At 59.2% G+C, this 19,572-nt stretch overlaps 1 protein-coding gene across 1 annotated transcript; it reads left to right on the top strand.

The window, feature by feature from the left end:
• The first annotated feature begins 14,605 nt into the window (after positions 1-14,605).
• Positions 14,606-18,107, top strand: CRYBA2 (crystallin beta A2). Its single transcript, XM_062626814.1, has 4 exons — positions 14,606-15,892; positions 16,304-16,445; positions 17,513-17,655; positions 17,900-18,107. Exons 1-4 carry the CDS (start codon positions 15,732-15,734, stop codon positions 18,045-18,047), a joined length of 594 nt encoding a protein of 197 aa, XP_062482798.1. The 5' UTR covers positions 14,606-15,731; the 3' UTR covers positions 18,048-18,107.
• Positions 18,108-19,572: the final 1,465 nt, after the last annotated feature.

Raw genomic sequence — 19,572 nt, 5'->3', positions numbered from 1 at the left:
CGCCGGCGTGTAACATACGTAATCGATGCATTTGGGTTTGGGAGCACCTAGACAAGCTCTTCACTTTTCAAACGGGGGAAGGGGATGCTTTGAGTCTTGGCCTGGCTGAAGGGTCCCGCCGGGCTCCAGGAGGGTGTCGCTGTGCAAAGCGGGTTTGTCACAGCCGGGAGGTGGCAGTGTTAGTTGTGAGAAACGGAGGGCTGAGGATAGTGCCGGGCACCGACTGCCTGCTTCCCTGCAAAGGCTGCAGCCGGTCCTGCCAGGCAGCTGGGCTGGGTTCGCAACATCTCCCCTCTTCTGCAGCCCCGCTACGGGCTCTGTGACGTTGCGGGTCATCCAGCCATCCTGCTCCGGCGGGAACACAGCTGGTGTTCCCCTCCAAACCCTCCTGCCTTGTGTTCCCAGTGCCAGCGCCCAGCCAAGACCAGACCTGCACCATCTCGTCTTGCAGCCCAAGAGAAGACCATGCTTCAGAAGCTCCAGAGGGCTGTGCCCGGGGGAGCCGCAGCTCACCCAGCACCACTCCAGTGCTCTGTTCTGTACAGGGGCCCTGTCTGCGTAACGGTTACTAAGCCCCAGGGCTGAACTGTTCCTGTTGTCAGAGATATGGCAAAGGCACTGCCAGCTCCTGTGCTCAGCCTGGATCCCTCTCATGGGAAGTGCAGATCCTCTCTTCCCCAACAAACACCCTGGGTGCCAGGTCCTCAAGGTCATGCAGCAGCCTTTGTCTTCTGCTGGTGTTGAAAGGGTGATGGGGTCCTACCTCTTTTCTCCCCAGCTCCAAGCAACAGCAAAGCCAGGCTGCTGGAGGGACTCTGCCTGGTCCAGGCTCCTCACTACACATGCTCTGTAGCTCTGTGCCAGGGTTCCTAAGTGGGTAACGCTTGCAAAGGCAGAAGCCCCACTTTTGTCCCAAAGTAGTCTGAATCCAGCTGGCTGGAGCAGCAGACAGGGTCCTCAGACCTCCTGTGTGATCTGATGCTCTCTGAGCTGAATCACCATTTAACTCCTCTGCCTTGTGGGACAGATGGGTCAGCATGAGAAATGCTGTGTGTGAGTCTGGTGTTAACACCCAAGAGTGAATGGATGGAGCCTGAGTGCAGACATGTGTGCAGGGAAGTATTTTTTTTTTTGCCATTAAAACTCCTATCCTCCCCACTCTCCTGTGCTGAACACAGCCTGGGCCTGGAGGAAACATTACTCACACTTTACCTGCCTGTTGAAGCACTACCAGAGGTAAATTCACTTCTCTGATTAGCATCTCTCTAGTAGGAGAGAGCCCTGAGACATGCTTTCAGCAAGGTGAGTCAGGGAACAAGAGGTCTGAAAGCTACCCCTACCTCTGAGAGAGAAGCCTTTTTTCCCCTCTGCTCTTTGCAAGGTGTGTGAGATGGTGGTGTGTCACCTCTCAGTCTCTTCTGGTGCCTGTCAACCAGAAACACTCAGCATGCACTAAGCAAAGCCCTTAGCGGCTGTCACGCTTTTCTTCTTTTATCCTCATCCTAAAAATACACCAGGGCCAGCCCCCTTCCCAGGCTGGGGTAATTCCTGCTTCCTGTTCTTAAAATGGGAACTAGACCCTGGCCTAGTTTTGGAAAGCACTCCACGTGTGACCAGGCAACACTGTTGTCCACATCATTGGAGTAGTGGAGCCTCCCCATCAGTGGCCATTCCCTCAACCTAACTGAATCCCACCCCATCTGAGACTACGAAAGCTTTGTCCACTTTCTGCTGTCAGAAGCTGTGCTGCCAGCTCCTTGGCCCTTTCACCCGGGTGATGTGATGGAGATGTGCAGTGCTGGCAGGGAGGACTTGTCCCTTAGTAAGCAACTTTGTAAGAGGCCCTTTGCCACTGCAGATGGTGAAGGCAATGAACTGTGGGACTGTAGTGAGCCAGATCCACAGCCCAGCTCCCAGAAGAGGGGAGAACCCCCATCTCCACTAACTGCATTTGGGTCTCAGGCAGGAAGAACTCTGAGCTTGTACTGGCTCTATTTGGCCCCTGCCCCAACACCAGCCACTTTCATAACACACATTTTTCCAACAGAGATATCGAAGATATGGGACCTGCTCCTTCCCACTGGTGTCAGGGTGGTGAAGGGGGGTGATGTTCCCATGAGGCTGGGGCTGGTGGCCAGGACAGGCTGCTGGCAGGTAACCATACAGCCAGCAAGAGGGTGGCCGAGTGTGAGTTTAACAAAGCTAAAGGGGTTCCCCTCCTCCTTGTGCTGGTTATCAGGACTGCTCAGTCATCAGCCAGTTAATGCAATACACAGCAGGCCTTTTCTTCTTGGCTGTTAGTTCTGGTTCCTAGGGAGGGGTGAAATGGCCTTGGGGCAGGTGGGCAACAGAAGCTATCCTGAATCCCATTAAAACATTTAACACCTGCTGAATGTGCCATTGTCTGGGAGATAAAGGGAAGGGAACAAAGCTGCTTTTGGTCTTCCCTGCCAGGGTGTCTGCAGGGCTCTGCTGTCCCATTACAGGCTAGGGATCCCGATCCCCTGCAAAGACCCATTTGGCATGGCTCTGCATCCGTGTGGGAAGGGGGCAGTGTTAGCAGACAGTCCCTGGTCCTCCTGCTGCAGGGACAGACCCTGGCACAGCCCCTGCTTGGAATCAGCCACTTCTCTTCCCCTTGTACTGCGTATTAGGTAGGAACCTGGAAAGCTCCTGCCCTGCCTAGCCTGCAGTGTCTGCACAGGCAGGGCAAAGCCTGGAGAGCAAAAACATGAACGTGGTGCTCCCAAAACCCTTAGCAGAGATGGGCAGAGGCCCTCTATCCGTGGCCTCCCACGTCTAAGCAGGGTTTTGTTGGCTCAGCTGTGTTGCTTTGATATTTGGGAATGGGATAGTTGTCCAGCACAGGGCCCTCTGCAAGCTTAAGGGACCTGCTGTTCTCTCATTATCCATAGAGCAGACCTGCAAGGGTCATCTTTGCTGTGAGGCACTGGAATGGGTTGCCCAAAGAAGTTGTAAATGCTCCATCCCTGGCAGTGTTTGAGGCCAGGTTGGATAGGGCCTTGGGGTGACATGGTTTAGCGTGAGGTGTCCCTGCCCATGGCAGGGGGGTTGGAACTTGATGGTCTTAAAGTCCTTTCCAACACAGTCCTTTCTATGGTGGGGCCCTGCCCTAGCAGGAGAGAGGTTGGGTAAGACATCATCTTTAACATAGTACATAGGGTCAGAGATGTCTTCTGGAACCACAGCATCACCAGTGTGATGTTTTTCATGACTCCTTTGGAAAGGTGGGGATCAGACAGGCAGCCTTCGTATGCCAGGAGCTGCTGCTCTGCAGGAAGAGGCGAGAGTCCTTCCCAGCATGCTCCCCACACCAGGAAAGGAGAAGTGTCGGCGTCTGATAGCATCAAAACAAGGGGGAACACCACATTCCATCTTAGCACGCCAGCCCAGGGCAGCAGTGGTTCCACATATCCTCGGCTGGCAAAACTACTGGAAATGAGGATCAGGATGAGCAAGGCCAGCAGGTTAATATTGCTCCAGCTCCTCCCCACGGCAGGCCTGGGGGATCCCACCCTGCAGAGGCAGCAGCAGGCAGGAGGGTTGGAGCCTGCCTTTCAAAATCCTGACTCTCAGAGGGACAAGGCTCCAAGTAAGAAGGGTTGGGTGGCCGTGGCTAACGACCTGCCACTGTCCACTCAAGTTTGGAAATCATTTACTGCAACCTGCAAGCACGCTTCAGCTCTGGAAAGAGCAATGATGGTGGTTTCTAAAGCACACCCAGGACCAGGATACCTGCAGGTTTCTGCTGTGGGGGTTAAAGCAGTGTTACACCCATCTATACAAACAAACAGGCCAGTGAACTTGGACAAAGGAGCTTCTGCCACTGCAGCTGCACTTCATGCTCTGTTATCCAGGAGCTGTGGGTGCCAGAGAAACCCAGAGAGATAGCACAGCTCCTACTGGCTCCTGCCAAGAAGAAAGGTGGAGAGGGACTTCTTACAAGGGCATATAGGGATAGGACAATGGGGAGATGGCTTTAAACTGCCAGAGAGCAGAGTTAGACATTAGGAAGAAATTCTTTGAAGATGGTGAAGCACTGGCAGAGGTTGCTCAGAGAAGTTGTGGCTGCCCCATTCCTGGCAGTGTTCAAGGCCAGGTTGGAGGGGCTTTGAGCAACCTGGTCTGATAGGTGTCCCTGCCATGGTAGGGGGTTGGGACTAGATGAGCTTCAATGTCCCTTCAACACCCAAACCGGTCTATGATTCTATAACTGCGAGGGCTGGGTAAAATGTGGCTGGCTGCTGCAGGAGTGTGCTTAAACTTTTATTGATACCCCCTCCCCTCTGTCCCCAGAGCCAGCATGGAGGTGCCTGCACCCATTACCCTGCTCTGTAGTGACACAACTGGGATGCGGGAGAGTACCGTGACTCTGGGATGCAGTGACCTCACTGGGAGGCATGTGCGCATGGAGTGAAACACATCCTGTTCTTGTGGCTGCACTAGGACAGCTGGCTCCTGGCCCATGTGGCCATGCTGGAAACACTCCCAAATGGAGTGAGCAGAGGTGGTTTTGTCAAGCTCTGCTTTGCTGCCTGACTCAGAGGTCTGTGGGCTCCTCAATGAAGTGTGGGTCGTCCTGGTGTGCCCAGGGGGGTTTCAGCATGAGCTGGAGGATTGGGGTGGGGGCAAAAGAGCCCATCACTGGCGCTCAGTGTCAGGCACTAGCTTTGCTTTCCTGCCCTGGGACTGTACTGCTTGCTCACCTCCTAGCAGTCCAAAGCAGTGCAAGCAAGCAGTCCCCGTCCCAGAGCTACCCAGGTAGGGTTCCCCATGCCTGCCTACCCTGGCTCTCTGCTCTCCCCTCACCCCAGGCTGGAAAGTGATCCAGGCAGGTGGGTGGAAAAGTGACAGCTGGTGTTGTTCCAGCGCAGGTTAATGGATGTCTCCTCCTCTCTCCCCCTCACCTCCTCCTCCTCCCCACCGCCCCAGCACCCAGGCTCCTGGCTCCTATCAGCCCATCAGGCTCCCATTAACAAAGGCAGCTCTGCAGAGTTTGCATAGAGACCTGCTCTGCCTCTAATCTAGGTGGGCTAATCGCCTCCCTTGCCCAGCCTGCCTTCCCTGGGTCAATATTTGCTCTGAGCAAACACAGAGCTGTGACAGGTGTGCTGGGAGAAGGCTCCGCCGCCACCAGCCCAGCCCTCTCGCCTGTCTCTGCTCAGTCACATCTCTCCGGCCCCCCGATCGCCGGCCAGGCAGCGCTATTTTTATCAGGGCTATAAAAGCCCCATCCAGCCCGCGTCGCCCTCATTTTCTGCAGTGAGCCGGAGGGGGAAGGCGAAGCTGCTCACCTGCCAGCTGCCAGCGTGTCACCGGAGCCAGGTGAGCTGCTACACCCCCACAGACATGGGCCAGGGTCCTGCCTGCCTGGCTGCAAGCGCTGGGCATGGGCAGCAGCCTTGGGGCCCCTGGGATGAGCAATGGGACACTGGTGGCACACCCGAGCTCCCAGGAGGGAATGGGATGGACTCTGGGGACACTGTCCCTGCTGTCCCTTTCCCTTAACTCTTCCCTTCTTTCTCACCTGTATTTTACAATGCTTTCTGTTCCCTCCCCTCCTTCATTTACTTTCTTCCTTCCTTCCTCTCCTGTTTTCCCACCCTGCCTCCCCACCCTGCCATGCCAGTTTAACCCGCCCCTGCTCTGTTTGGCTTTCCCAGGCAGCAGGTGTCAAGCATCCACCTTCCGGACTTTACCCCCAGAGGAGCTCATTTGGAGCTGGTTCAGAGCAGTGGGTGCAGCAAGGACACGGGCTCCCAGCCTGGAAGCACCCGGCTTGGGAGGAAGGATGGGGAAGGGGCTGCCAGCAGCCCCCAGCAGAGCACCCCCGGAGCCCACGCCATCCCAGCCTGGAGCACCTCTGCACTTGCCTGGCGTCGAGCCCCACGTGCAAGACCTGACCTGAACGTTTTGTTCGTTCGGCTCGCGTTAGGCAGGTCCAGCCCATCTGCAAGCGTGCGGCACAGGTACCACAGCACCCGCACACTGCTGACCTGCAGCCTGCATAGGGAACGCACGTCTGCTTGCAGCATGTGTGCCAGGATGAGCACACATCCCATTTGCGGAGTGTGCAAGGGACATGCACAGCATGAAGGCTTCACCCAAACATGTGCGTGCAGTGTCTGACCTGTGAGTGGCACATATATGAAGCAATGGACAGGCAGCGCACACGAGGCAATGCGATCCACAAGCACCATGCACGAACACCACAGGAGCCACATGTGTGGGACAGGAGACCCATGTGCCATTAGTACACATGGCATCTCTGACACAGCTTTCAGGCTGTGACCTGCAGGACCCATGGGTGCCCATGGCATTATGAGCATGTGTAACACTAACACACTAGGCACACACACCTCCCTGCATGGCTGACAGCTGCCTGCTGCAGCCCGCTGGGGAAGAAAAGGCAGCCTGGCCCTTGCACCCCAGCAGCACTGTGGCAGGCACGGGGAGCCCTGGCAGTGCTGCAAAGCGCTGGCTCAGGGTGCAGCTCACCAGGCTCTGCCAAACGCTCAGGTAGGTCTCAACGGTCTGCTGGCACCAAGGGAGCTTTCTCTGCTGATGCTGACACAGGCAGCGGGGAGGGAGAGCAGGAGCAGGCACAGGGGAGCAGGGCAAAGGATGAGGGGTTTTGTATCCTTTCCCTCACACTCTGCCCTGGCTCACTCCCAGAAGCCCTTCCAGGGTCTGTCTGCCTGTGCGCTGGGCTGCCCAGGGTAGGTGTTACCTGCCGCTCACCCTCGCCCTGCAGGCCAGGTACCAGCTCCTGCAGTGGCAATCCCTCTGCCTATGCTTGCTGTGAAAGGGTATGGCAGGGAAGCTCCAGGAAACCAGCAGGTCTGCTCCAGGACAGCCCTGACCACTGCCTGCCCCACTCTCAAAGCACAGTGCAGTGTTTGACCTGCACTCCTGTTTCCATCCCATGTCCTGTCCCTGTCGCCTTGCAGCCAGCACAGAGACATTCGGAGCTTGGGGCTGCTCCTAGTGCCGTTGAAGCAGCAGGGAGTCCTGTAGAGCTGGGAGATGGGACAGCAATGGATCTGCTTTCCTCCCACCATGTGATGTTGTGTGGGGATGACAAGAGCCCCACACCTCCCTGACTGGCCACACTGGTCTCTGTTTGCAGTTTCTCTGGAAGCCCTGAGTGTGCTCCTGCTGTCCTAGGGAACAGGCATCTCTCTTGTGGCACGTGATCCAGCACTGGCCCCACGGTGCTCAGGGATGCTCTGAGTTTACAGGTGGGTCCTGAGTGCTTCCTGCAGCCTCTCTGCAAACACCGTGAAGGCTGAGCACAGCCCCGTGTTGTGGATGGAGGAGAGGCTGGAAGCAAAGGAGGCCAGGAGTGTGCCAAGGAACAGGATGATTCCTGCTGCTTCCCCTCACCCCTATGCAATCCGTACACATGACAAGGCTCAGCAGCCTCTGCTATGGAGCAGGAGACCCCTGTTCCCTCCCAGGCACCCTGCAAAGGATGGAGATAAGGCAGCTCCTGGACTCCTGCCTGGGCAGATGCTTGGAAAGCTTCCAACAGGTGGTGTCAGAAAGCACCAAAATCAAAGAGCATCCTCACACTTTTCCAGGGAAAAGTGCGCATCCTTACCTTGGAACAGCCACCAAACGGTGCAGTGACTGGCCATGGCAGTGGCCATGGGCACTTTTGGCCTGTGTCTCCAGGCTCTGTCTCCTGTCACCAAGCCTGGCAAAGTTGAAAAGCCAAGAAAGCACAACACATCCCCCAATATGCACACTCCCTGCAGCTGCCCCACTCGGGCTGGGATCAAACAGAGCACGGTTAATAACTCTGAGCAAAGCCAGACCCTGCTGCCGGTGCTGCTCCCGCTGCCACACGTGTGTCCCCGTGGGGGCTGAGCCCAGCAGAGATGGTATCTGGAACAGCAGGGCTCTGGAGGTGCTGCCTTGCTCTCCCTCAGTGGCTCCACGCACTGCCGGCCAGCCTTGTGCCCTGGCAGAACCTGGGACCCATGGGACCCATGCTGCACCCTCTACATAGCTTGGATGCTCTAGAAAAGCACCTCTTTTTTTGGCTTTTCAGGGAATCTGGGCAATGACCAGGAAGCCAGGGCCCCCTGTGTGTCCCAGCAGGAGTAAGGGGACAGCTGCAAGAGGCAGTATGGGGAATTGCCCCCCTGTCATCTTCCCAGCCCACTCCCCCTGTCCTGGCTCTTCCAGCCCAGTGGCACTGGGAAGCTGTGACACCCTTCAAAGCTGGGGGTGACCCCTGGAAGCCCATTGCCCTTCAGGCTGTGTTGGCTGGGGAATGACCCTCTGGCAGGGTTAGCACCCAAGGGTGAGCTGATCCCCAGTCAGGTAGAGCTGGGGTCTTTGAACACCATCTTCTTCCATGCCAGAGCCAGCACTGGTGCCAAGGGCTGTGCCAGGCTGGCAGGGGACAAGTTGCAGGGGGGTGTTGCTGCCTGCACTGTGCGGTGCTGTGGCCCCCTGGGCCCTGCGTGGCCATTTGCCTGGCTTTGAGGACCTTGGAACTGGGATTGGCATGGTGCAGCTCTGCACAGGGAGGATTTGCGTGGGGAGGGCAGGGTGCAGGAGGCTGCTGGGGAGACACATGTGCCTGGGGCTGCATTTGCATACACATGTAGCTGCACACAAGTGTATGTGCATGCATGCACGCACGTGTGTGTGCACATATGTTTTTATGTGTGTGCATGGCCATGTATGTGTGTGTGTGTGCCCTCCCTGTGTCGGGCAGGCAACACAGAGCTGGTGTATCTTGCTGCTGCCCTACATCTGCATGTGTATGTGTATGTGCCTGCACATGTGCGTGTGTGTGTGCTCCTGCTGAGCTAAACACATGGCACTGGCCATGTCCCTGCACACTCACTGCTCTGCATCCTGGTGTGCATCAGATGAAGGTGTGGGTATGAACAGAGGTGAGCGTTGCTGCAGGCTGGGTGTCCTGCCCAGCCCGGATGGGTGTGCTTTGCTGCAGGATATGGCAGAGGCAGCTGGTTGCCCGCTGCACCCCAGCGCCCTGTGGGGATCAGCCCAGGGAGCTGCCGCCACACACCAGGCTGGTTGGGCACTCCAGGAGATGAGCACCAGGGTTGTGTGGGCATCCCTAGGTCCCAGCTGTCCCCCACCCAGCCTATGGCACGGCTCTGTTGTGCCTGGAGGAGATGCCCAGGCTTCCTGCCACTGAAGGTCACTCCGTCCCAGTGCCACTGCGGGTACCCAGCCAGCTTGCACAAGGAGCCAGGCTGCTTGTGTCCCTGGGGCTGGGCTAATGTCGGAGATCAGGGTGTTGCTGAACACCTGCTGGCTGTCTCCAGGCCCCCAGCCGAAGCCAGGACTGCAGCAGGGAACATAAGGGACTGTCCTGGCTCTGTGCTGGGGTCCTGCACTGTCTGTGCCAGGCTGTAGCTTCAGATACAGTCCCCAGGCTATCAGTTTCTCCCACACATTCCCCCCCAACTGAAGACCATGGAGAGAGGCAGCCGTAAACCCAGCTGCGAGTGGGACAAGCTAATTGCTATCTGAAAGGCAGGGTGGAGGGGAGAGGTGATACCAGGCGTGGAGCTGCATCCTGACAGTGAAACAAGAGGCAGCTCTGCCCACCCCTAGCCCATTCCTGGTTGTGTGGAGCATCAGGCAAGGGTAGTTACAGCCTGGCATCCTCCCCCTACACCCGCAGGTGAAATGGTGACATTTCAGAGGGATGAAGAGACAGTTTTTTTTTCATTTCCCTTGTAAAGGGTTCTGAACCTCCATGAGAAAAGGGCATTGGGGGGGGGGTGGGGGTGGGGGGTGTCCTTGCTGGAGCACTGAAGGTGCTGGGGGGAAAACCCTAGAGCTTGCACAAGTCTTGCATCTCAGAGTGCATCCACTCTATCCTGTAATGGCGGCTCTGGGGAAGGGGTGAGTGGTGGGGGTCCCCTCTCGCAGGCCAGCTGGTGTCCCCAGCGCGTGGGCAGCCTGCTCAGGGTGGATGTGTGTGGAGCAGGGTGCCAGGACAGCCGCTCCTGTCCCAGCTGTTGCCAGATTTGGGAGCCTTCAGGCAGGATGTTCTGTTCCTGCCACAGTGCCTGGCTCAGCCCCCACCTGCACAGCTTCCTCAGAGTGGCTGGAGGAGGGGAGACACCACTGCCAGGCTTTACCTCTGCCTTCTGGATGAGCCTCGCCATGGCTCAGGGTGCTGGCACTGCAGAGGGTGCCAACAGGGAGTGGAGGAGCAGCAGGGTGGATGGGACCTTGGCCGGGTGCTGGCTGATCAGGCATCCCCTGACTGTGAGTTTGAAGGAGCTGGGAAAGGGATGTCCAAAGACCACCTCTTCAACCCCCATGGCAATACTATAGGTGATATAGGTAAAGCTGGGACTTGGGAAGCTCTGCCTCTTCAGATTTGATAGGATGTACTGACGCAGATGCACCTGCATCCAGGATGGGCTGCGTGTGGGGTTGGACATGCCCCTGTCTCCATCAGTGCTCCGCTGGGACTGGTCTGCATTGGGCACTTTGCAGGGACCAGAATGTTTCTCCAGAACACTGTAACTATGGGGTGCCAAGGGGTGCCAGGCTGGGGTTATCTGTGGCATTAGGGGGGAGGTTGCAGGGGCTGGCACCGGCAGGCTCCATTTCAGGTCAGGATCTGGACCTGAGGACCAGACACCAGCTCCTCTGCCTCAGTGCCTGGCATGTCCATGTGGGTAGGGTATGACAGACGTTGGGGGACACCTGAGGCTGAAGGGACCTGCCACACCTGGGACCCTTTTGGAGCAGCCCAGCTGAGTTTTATTCTATTGTCAGCCCCACACCAGGGCCAGGCCAGGATGGAGATGCAGCAGTTGCCACCTGCTCGCACCAGGGCTGTAATCCACAGGCAGTAGGTGAGCAGCTGGCGGAGCCTCCCTGACCTTCAAGTGGGATTAGTCCCCATGGGAACAAATGGGGAGCAGGCAGGTGAGGCCCCCGCTCCCCTGGCAGCTCCTGGGGGCTGAGCAAGGCTGGCAGAGCCGGGGCACTGAGCACACTCCCATGTGTGGGCAGCCCAGGGCCAGGCAGGGGCCAGGCAGGTCTCCGATGGGTGGCAGGGGGTGAGCACGGGTTCCTGGGAGCACCCTTGTCTTGGTGGGTCTTTGTGGGTGCACCTCAGGAGCTGTGGGTGCCATGGGGCAGGGTGGGTGCAGTCATCCCACAGGTAGGGGGTGAGCAGCATGCCTGGAGGTGCCCAAGGCACTGGTGTGGGTACCAGGTAGACAGGTCTGGAGAGCTGGTCCCACCAGGGTACTGGTGGCTGGCTGGGCCCATGGGCACATGGGCAGAGTGGAGGCTGGGATGAGGGATGCTGTATGGAAGACCACTTGGGAGGCTGCTTGCAAGACCCAGCTGTGAGCATGGACACGCGGGTACCCCTTGTGCTGCAAGTGGCTGAGCCTTCAACCACATCCCTGCCTTTTGGCTATTGGTGACCAGTCAGCATCTGACTTCCCAGTTCCCATTGGGGTTTCTCTCCCTCTGACTGCACATCCTGCGGACTCATCCTGCCCAGGGTGCAGCAGGAGCTAAGGCAGGTACCTGCCGAGCTCTGCCCTGGGGGATCCCAAGTGCCCGGGCCCTGTGCGGGCACAGAACAGCTGGCAGCGGTGTGCGTGTGCGCCTGTGCGGCAGTTAATCCCAGCAACACGTCCTGGGAGTTCCGGCTGCAGTGCACAGGGGACACGTGCGCGGGTGGCTGGCATGTGCTGGGGCTTCACTGGCAAGGCAGCGCCTCTGCAAGGGCAGGTACTTGCCTGCACGCGTGTGTTCAATGTGGTCAGCAAGGGCCCAGGAGGGGACAAGTGGCAGTGGGGACCCCAGTGAGCCCCTCAGCTCTGGTATCTGGGGACCCAGCAGGTGGATGTGGGGGTTTTGGCTGGGGTTTGCCAAACCTGGTGTGGCCATATTCAGAGCAACCCCAAAGGGGAGATGCTTTGAGAGGGAAGGGGGTTATTTGTGTCCTTGCCAAGGACAATTTACTCAGGAAAATGGGGCTGGGGGAGAAAGGGGAGGAAGAAGGAGCAGTGGGGCTGGGTGGGGGGAGCAACACACTGCCCCTGATCTTATCAGCCAGACCCTGCAAATATAAGCCACCTGTTTAGGCCCTGGCAGCAGGAAGCCATCTCCAGAACAAACAGAGCACCAAGCAACTGAGAGAAAGACAAACAGGGGCTGGCACCAGCTCCATCTGCTCCTGCTTGGCCCAACCCCTGGACCACCATCCCCCATGGGGTGACAATACAGCCCATAGCGGGGTTGGGGGCAAGAAGAGAGGAGCTGGGCTTGGGAGGGGTACCCAGGACTCAGTCCATGGCGTTGGCCAGATTAAGGACTGTGTACAGCTGTGCTGTCCTGGACAGCTAGCCCAGGTACGCATAATAGCAGTGGGAAAGAAAATGTGCTGCCATGAGCAGCCCCAGATGTGTCCCAGATGTGTCATCAGCATCAGTATGCCCAAGCACCTGCCTTACCTCCCTTGGGGCTCCCCAGCCCATGCACGGTGCCTGGAGCAGCACCTGCACAAGGCACAGGGTATATCCACGTGTCTGGGGACCATAGGCAGCATGGTCTGGGCTTGTCACGGGGCACTTGGGCGATTTGGTTCCCCCACCGTGCCCCAGGGCTGCCGGCCACCTACGCTGTGCCTGGTGGCACAGAGAAACCGGATCTGTTTTGCTAGCGCAGGGAACAGGCTGAGCTGGGAGCAACGTGGGGTCCTTATTAAATTAGCCTATGCAGGAGGCCCTGGGCAGTGCTAACCAGCTCCCAGAGCCAGTATCAGCAGCTGCCCTTGAGCACAGTCGCTGCCTGCCCCGTGCCTCTCCCCAGCTGCGCAGATGTGGCTGGGGGCTGGCAGGTGACGCAGCCATGGGGGTGCTGACTGGTTGCAGGGACTTTGTGGAGGTGCTGGGAGATGATGCCCAGGGAGGCCAGGCTGCATCAGCATGCTGGGGTGCAGTGGGGAGGCCCCTGATCCACTGTCCCTGGACATGGCTGTCGCTCCCATGTGGCTGAACCAAATGTGCTGAGCAGGGGTTGAGGCACATCCCACTGTGTGGGACACACTGAGAAGAGAGGAAGTGGCACAGCCTGCATCCGTGTTTCTATCCAAAGGGTTGGAAGGGGGTGACTTAGCTGCTTGTGTGCCCTGCCTGGTACGTCATCAGTGCCCCATAAATTCTGTAGCATATTACACAGTGCCTCACACACCCCATAACAGCCTACAACATTCCACATATCCTACGGTGTCTCAGCCCTGGGCTCTGTAATACACCATGCAGTGTGCTGCACCCCATAACCCCAGACTGCCCTCACACCCCATAGCACCCCAAACTAAACAGTGCCCTACACCTCTGCTCACACAGCTCAGGCGCGGGGGAACCCTGCGGTGTGCTAATTCTGCATCTTACCCAAGGTATTGGCAACCATAAGCGCTGCCCAAACCTGTCCCCCGGCACTCTGAGGGATATCGCAGGCCACTGGGCTGCATCCCGGGGGTCTGCTTACCTCCAAGCATCCCCCTTCCCTCCCCTGGGATCATCCTCATCCCTCCTTCCATCCTCTGCTCCCCACAAAACTCCCAGGCGGCCTCCCCCCACCCTGCTACGCGCACCCAGGGCGTCGCAAGCTGAGGGTCGCCTCCCCAGCGCTGTCCCCAGCCGAGAGCCACCGGCGTCCCTTGGCCGGAGCCAGCTCCAACTGCTGCCAGGCTGCACCCTCTGCTGGGACCTGCAGGCATCGGCGCAGCTCGCAGCAGCCTCGGAGCGGGGAGGGAAACGCTGCCAGGCGCCTTGCTGAGCAGCGGGGGGAGAACGGAGAGGAGCTGCCCCCAGCCCCGCAGTCACCCCGCAGTCCCCAGTTCCTAATGAGAACGGGGCAGAGATGCCAGGAGTCCTCCCGCCACCCCCAGCTGCCCGTGCTGCGCCATCCATCGCCAGCGCTGGGGGTCTTCCTTGGGATGCTGACCCCGTGCTCAGGACCCCCAGGGGGGCTGGGGTTTTCCTGGGGAGGTTTGGGGTGCTCTGGGCCAGCCCTTGTTCCTCCTGCCCAGCTGAAGGCGGGGAGTGCCCGACCTCACCACAGGCTACGCAGGGGTGCTGCAAGAAACACCACTGCCAAGAGACCCAGGATTTCACAGAATAGCAGGGCATCCTTCTTCCATTCCTTTCCAGCCTGTGTTGGCCTCGTCCAGCCCAGGTCCTTGTGGGAGGCGCTGGGGATGTCTGCATGGCAAGGCACAGTCCCAGGCAGGGCTCCTGCTGCCCAGGTGATGGACTCGGCTCTGCCCCAATGTTGTTCATAGTGTCCCTGGCCTCAGCAGGAGGTATGTGGGGAGCACAGGGAGCCCTTTGCCAGGCCAGAAGACAAGCCCAGGGCATTGCAAGTAAGTAGCATGTAACCAGTGCCTTGCCCAGAACCTTTGCAAGCTGTTGCATCTCCCAGAGCATGGACAGACCAAGCTGTGGCTGTGCCAACACCTCTATCACCCCCTCACTCATCCTAACCTTCTCAGCCCACACGGAGCACTGCCTGTGCGGGCTGAGTCCCTGCCGTGCTCTGCGAGCTCGGGACATGCAGGGCAGAGCCTGGCTGGAGGAGGAATCTGTGGTGGCAGGGGGAAAAATACAGCCCCAAGCAGCCCCACACTGAGTGTGAAGATATCAGTGCCCCTCAGCTCCCCAGTGGCAAATCCCTGCATCACCCTGGCACCTCCTTCCCACCAGCCTCAACCTTGCCAAAGTCTGCGGTGCCCTGGGAAAGGATGGGTCCCTAATCCCAGGCCAAGCAGGGACATTGTCCGGGGGCAGAAAGGAAAGCATCGCATCAGGCGCTTTGCCCATTGTGCCCTGAGCCCTGCACAAACACAGCCCAGCACTTTCATTGTCACCCTGCTGCAGGCGGGGGGGTCGCTCTCGCCACACTGCCTAAGTGGAATGGACAGCCAGAGCCTGGGGTGGTTGCGCACCCCGTCCCCCCCATCCCCTGCCTGCTGACACAGCGCCCTGCCCGCCTGCACCATCGGCACTTCGGCACCCGCCTATAAAGGGTGAGGGGGAAAGCCAGCACCGGCACCGCCACCTTCGCCTCTGTGCCCTGCCCCGCCGACCAAGTAAGTACCAGGCTGTGAGCCCCCGAGCCCCCCCACTGCCCAGGCGCTGCCACGCTCCATTCACCCCCACATCCAGCCCCCCACCTAGCGCACATGTCGGGAAGGGCAAGCCACGGGGTGCTGCGGGGCAGAGCAGGGGACCCTGTGCAGCCAGGAGGGGTTCTGGCACCCACTTTTACAAGAGCTGGGCTGCTCCACCCCAGGGCTGCAACCCACACCCACGTCTGAACTGGGTTCATGCCACCCCCTGCACTGGGTACAGTGCCACCGCACCCGGATCACCCCCAGGAGTCATCACAGGGAGCTTGGGAGTGGAGAAACTGAGGCAGCTCTAGGTTCATCACACGGAGATATGGGGCATTGCAAGTGCACCCTGCATCTTGGGGATCACTTCACTGGACAGCACCAAGGGACGGGGAATGGGAAGCATCTCCTGTGCCACCCTGGGGGGTGAGGGGCCGGTGGCACAGAGCATGTGTGGGCAGCACTGCCAGCACCCCAAGCTCGGTGGTAGGCAGAGGGGTGGCTGATGGGGGCACCTGCCTGGAGTGATGTGAGGGGCTTTGCCAGCAGCTGAGCGACCCGCATGACCAGCAGTGAAGCCATGGACACCTTGGGGCAGTACAAGATCACGGTGTGGGAGGAGGAGAGCTTCCAGGGCAAGCGCTGTGAGTTCCTCATGGAGTGCCCCAGCATCATGGAGCGCGGCTTCCGCAAGATCCGCTCCATCAAGGTGGAGTCTGGCCCGTAAGTGCCCCTCCAGCCCTGTATCCCCTTGGTGCACCCTGCTTCAGCAGAACCCCTGCTCCCAGTGGATTGTCAGGAGCTACCAGGGAGCCAGGACACCTGGCTTCCTCATCTCCGACACAGCCGCATCCTGCAACCTCCTTCCTTATGCTCCCTGCATGGTGCCTCAGTTTCCCCATCTGCAAGGCAGGGAGACCCTGCCGAGCTGAGGCACAGGTCAGAGGCGATGGTGTGGCCCTGGTTATATGGGTGCCATTCTCAAAAGTCTGGAACGTTTTCTGCTAGCAAGGACTCCGAATCACACCCTGCCAGGACGTCCCCATCCCCTGCACGGGAGGGAGAAGCTAACCCTGGGCTGAACCCAGGCGCTGTGACGCACATCTCTGAGGGATTTCCTCCTCTCCCCTCCAGCTGGGTGGGTTTCGAGTACCCTGAGTACCAGGGGCAGCAGTTTATCCTGGAGAAGGGTGACTATCCCCGGTGGGAGGCCTGGAGCGGGAACAGCGGCTACCGGACCGAGCACCTCCTCTCCTTCCGGCCTGTCAAGTGCGCAGTGAGTTGTGGGGACATCACCGCAGTGTGCTGGGGCAGACAGAGCTTCCCCCCGGCAGCCCAGCAGGGAGATGAAGGACAGACAGGAGGATGGCTTAGGTGGAATACAGGATGGAGGGGTGAGGTGTACACAGAGGTGCCATGGGGTGAAGGGGTGGCTGCACCCACTGGCTCCCACCTCCCTGCGAGGATCCTGGGATTCTCTTTAGGGCTAAAATTTAGCCTGAAACACCCCCATCTTCTTCGTGCAGTGAGGAGCCCCCTCCCAGGCTGGAGTCCCCAGGTCTTGTCCCGCCACTCAGATACCCAGGGATGGGGTAAGCAGAGCGAATCTGGCAGGACCGCAGGGTTGCTGCTGCTTTGGGGTGCGGGTTCTGTCCCCCTTCCCGCTGGGGTACCCAAGCCAAGCTGAGCCGAGCTGTGCCCAGGCAGCTGCAGCCTCTATCGCACCATCTGCAGAGACGCTGGTGCTTGCAATAGCGGCACGTCTGTGCCTCTGAGAGGGGGGTCCCCCCCCAACTTTTAATAATCACCAGGCAGATATGCTTGGGCTTTAATAAAGGGGATGCGATAAGATCACTCCTTACTGGCAGGACTGCTCCTCGGTGCAGATAGATGTGTGAGGGGGCTGGGCACGGGGGACAGTGCCGCATCTCAGTGTCCCAGCAATTAACCCCTTGATGCCCAGCACCCAGCATAGCCCCACAGAGCTGGGGGATTGCTTTCAGCAGCCTGTCTTGCCCTGCAATCCTCCTGTAGCCTTGGAGAGAGTGAGGATGCTGAGGGCAGGAGCCCAGGTGGGTGCAGAGGATGTGGCCACTGTCACCCTCACTGTCAGTTGTGCTTTGGGACCACAGGGACATGAGAGCAGCATCTTTGGGGCAGCCCTAGTGTGTCCTGGTGAGGGGGTGCCAAGCTGAAGGACATCCCCATGGTTTGCACCAAAGCTGGTCATGGCACCAGGCTTCCCAAGGTGCCTTGGTGTATACTCACATGATGCCAGCCACATCCTCTGTCCCTGCACGAGCCACCCCATCTCTGCTGACCCCCAGCTCTCTCCCTCTGCAGAACCACAATGACAGCAAAGTCATCCTCTACGAGGCTGAGAACTTCCAGGGGCACAAGTTTGAGCTGAACGATGATTACCCCTCGCTGCAGGCCATGGGCTGGGGCAACAAGGAGGTGGCATCCATCAAAGTGAATGCTGGAGCGTGAGTCTCACTGGTGGAAGGGCAAGAGCAGAGGTTAAGCAAGCACCTCCCTCCTGCATAGCACCAGGGATGGAGAAGGGGGACCCCAAAAAGGAGGGGTGCCTGCCTGCTCCTCTTCCCTTGGAAATCCTAGCCATCCAATGTTTTCTGTCCCTCCACTCCCAGAGCAAGGATAGGGGTGGGATGGGATGGGTTGGGATGGGAGGATCTGGCCCAGGGCTCTGAGGCAGGGGTCTGCCCACAGGTGGGTGGCATACCAGTACCCAGGATACAGGGGCTACCAGTACGTGCTGGAGCGGGACAGACAGAACGGCGAGTTCAAGAAGTACAACGAATACAGCAGCCAGGCCCACACCAACCAGATCCAATCCATCCGCCGTGTCCAGCACTGAGCAGGGGCAGGGTCGTGCGCCCCACAGCCTCCAGGCTGCTGTGCAATAGACCTCTATCCAGTAGCAAATAAAGGCATTTGTCAAAAAAAAAAGGCTGTTTCTGCCTCTGCTTTGCTCCCTGGGGGGCTGCTGGACCCAGGGGACCCCCTGTGCAGTGGGAGGCAGGGAACCTGCCCACCTCTGCTGCCCCCCAGATCTCAGCAGATGGAAGGAGTTTCTCCTTCCCCAGCTGTTTACGGACACTTGGACACTTCCACCCTGAGCTGAGCTCTCTGCACTCCATCTCTGGTCCATGCACAGCCAGTGGAGGGGATGCAGAATTTCCCACCTTCATGATGCTCCATGGCAAAATGAGAACTTCCTGGCCTGACTGGGCAAAGGAGCAGCTGGATCTGGGGCATCCTGGGGGGTTGTGCCCTGGATCCTCCCCCCAGGCTCAGTGCCAGGGAAGGTGATTGCTACAAAGACTGTGAACACGAGGTTCCCTCTCTCTGCACCCCGGTTTGGAAGAGTGGGGGGTCTCTACCTGCTGTGGGCCTGGGAGGGGAGGAGGAGCATTGGGGTCCCCTGGGGGGGGCAGCTGCCACAAATGGGATGGCCACAGTTGGGTCAGGGTTGGAGGGACGTACAGGGGTTGTGTGCAGGTGCAGGGAACAGGGGCAGTGTCCAGCAGCAGGCAGGGGGCTCCCAGCACCCTTATGGTCAGGGACCCTCCCGCCCAGCCTGGCCATGCCAGCACATCCGTGCCAGCATCCGGCTCCGGCTCCGCCCGGGCACACCGGCAGTCCCACCCAGCCTCCTTCTCCTCCTCCAGCACCCTTTCCCTGCCTCCTCTTCTTCTTCCATGCCAGAGCCCTCCTGGGGCACAGGCCTCTGCTCCCAAGGTGCTCCCAACACCCAGGACATCCTCTCTAAAGCCTCAGGATGGTGGAACAGTGGCGGGTGGCTTGGACACCTGGGTCCCCTGATGCCCACCTTGCTGCAAGCACACTTGGCTTTGGAGCTGTGGGGGCCCTAGAAGGGTGCTGGAGACTGGGAAGGACAGGGCTGGGGGTCAGTGTGTGCACAGCCTGCACCCAGGACAGCACAGAGACACCAGCTCCGGCCTGTGTTTGTGTGCATGCGTGTGTAAGCGTGTGCACTGCACACATGAGTTTGCCCACAAGTGTGCCCACGCACGTCCCTGCTCTCTCTCCCCTGCCCCCCCAATGTGCACCATACAGAGCCCACAGCACTCTGTGTGCCCCCACTGCAGGGTGCCCCCCATCCCTCCCCTGTCCCCCCCCGTGTCCCTGCTGGCCCCACCCCGCCAGGCCCCACGGCAGCAGCCTCTCCCCCTGCACAAACACATTCCTGCACACCCAGCCGGGCTGCAGCCCGCACAAGGCCACGTCAGCTCTACTCTGCTCCACGACACCCGCAGACAGGTGAAGTCTTCTGGGCACCTGAGCATAGGGCAGGGAAGGGGGGGATCTGCGGGGGTCACAGCAAAATGTGGGGTCCTTAGTGCTCCATCTCGGGGTAG

Source organism: Pezoporus occidentalis, unplaced genomic scaffold (assembly GCF_034315485.1).
Source record: "Pezoporus occidentalis ecotype Australia unplaced genomic scaffold, CSIRO_AGI_Poc_V1 ctg298, whole genome shotgun sequence".
NCBI lineage: Eukaryota > Metazoa > Chordata > Aves > Psittaciformes > Psittacidae > Pezoporus > Pezoporus occidentalis.
Note: the sequence above shows the minus strand (reverse complement) of the source record. Positions and strands in the feature narration are given on the sequence as shown.

Bases quoted from the DNA above. Each gene is read 5' to 3' on its own strand.
- CRYBA2 (XM_062626814.1), top strand. From the start codon at position 15,732: ATGACCAGCAGTGAAGCCATGGACACCTTGGGGCAGTACAAGATCACG. The intron at 15,893-16,303 runs GTAAGTGCCCCT...TCTCCCCTCCAG, and splicing joins ATCAAGGTGGAGTCTGGCCC to CTGGGTGGGTTTCGAGTACC. The intron at 16,446-17,512 runs GTGAGTTGTGGG...CTCCCTCTGCAG, and splicing joins TCCGGCCTGTCAAGTGCGCA to AACCACAATGACAGCAAAGT.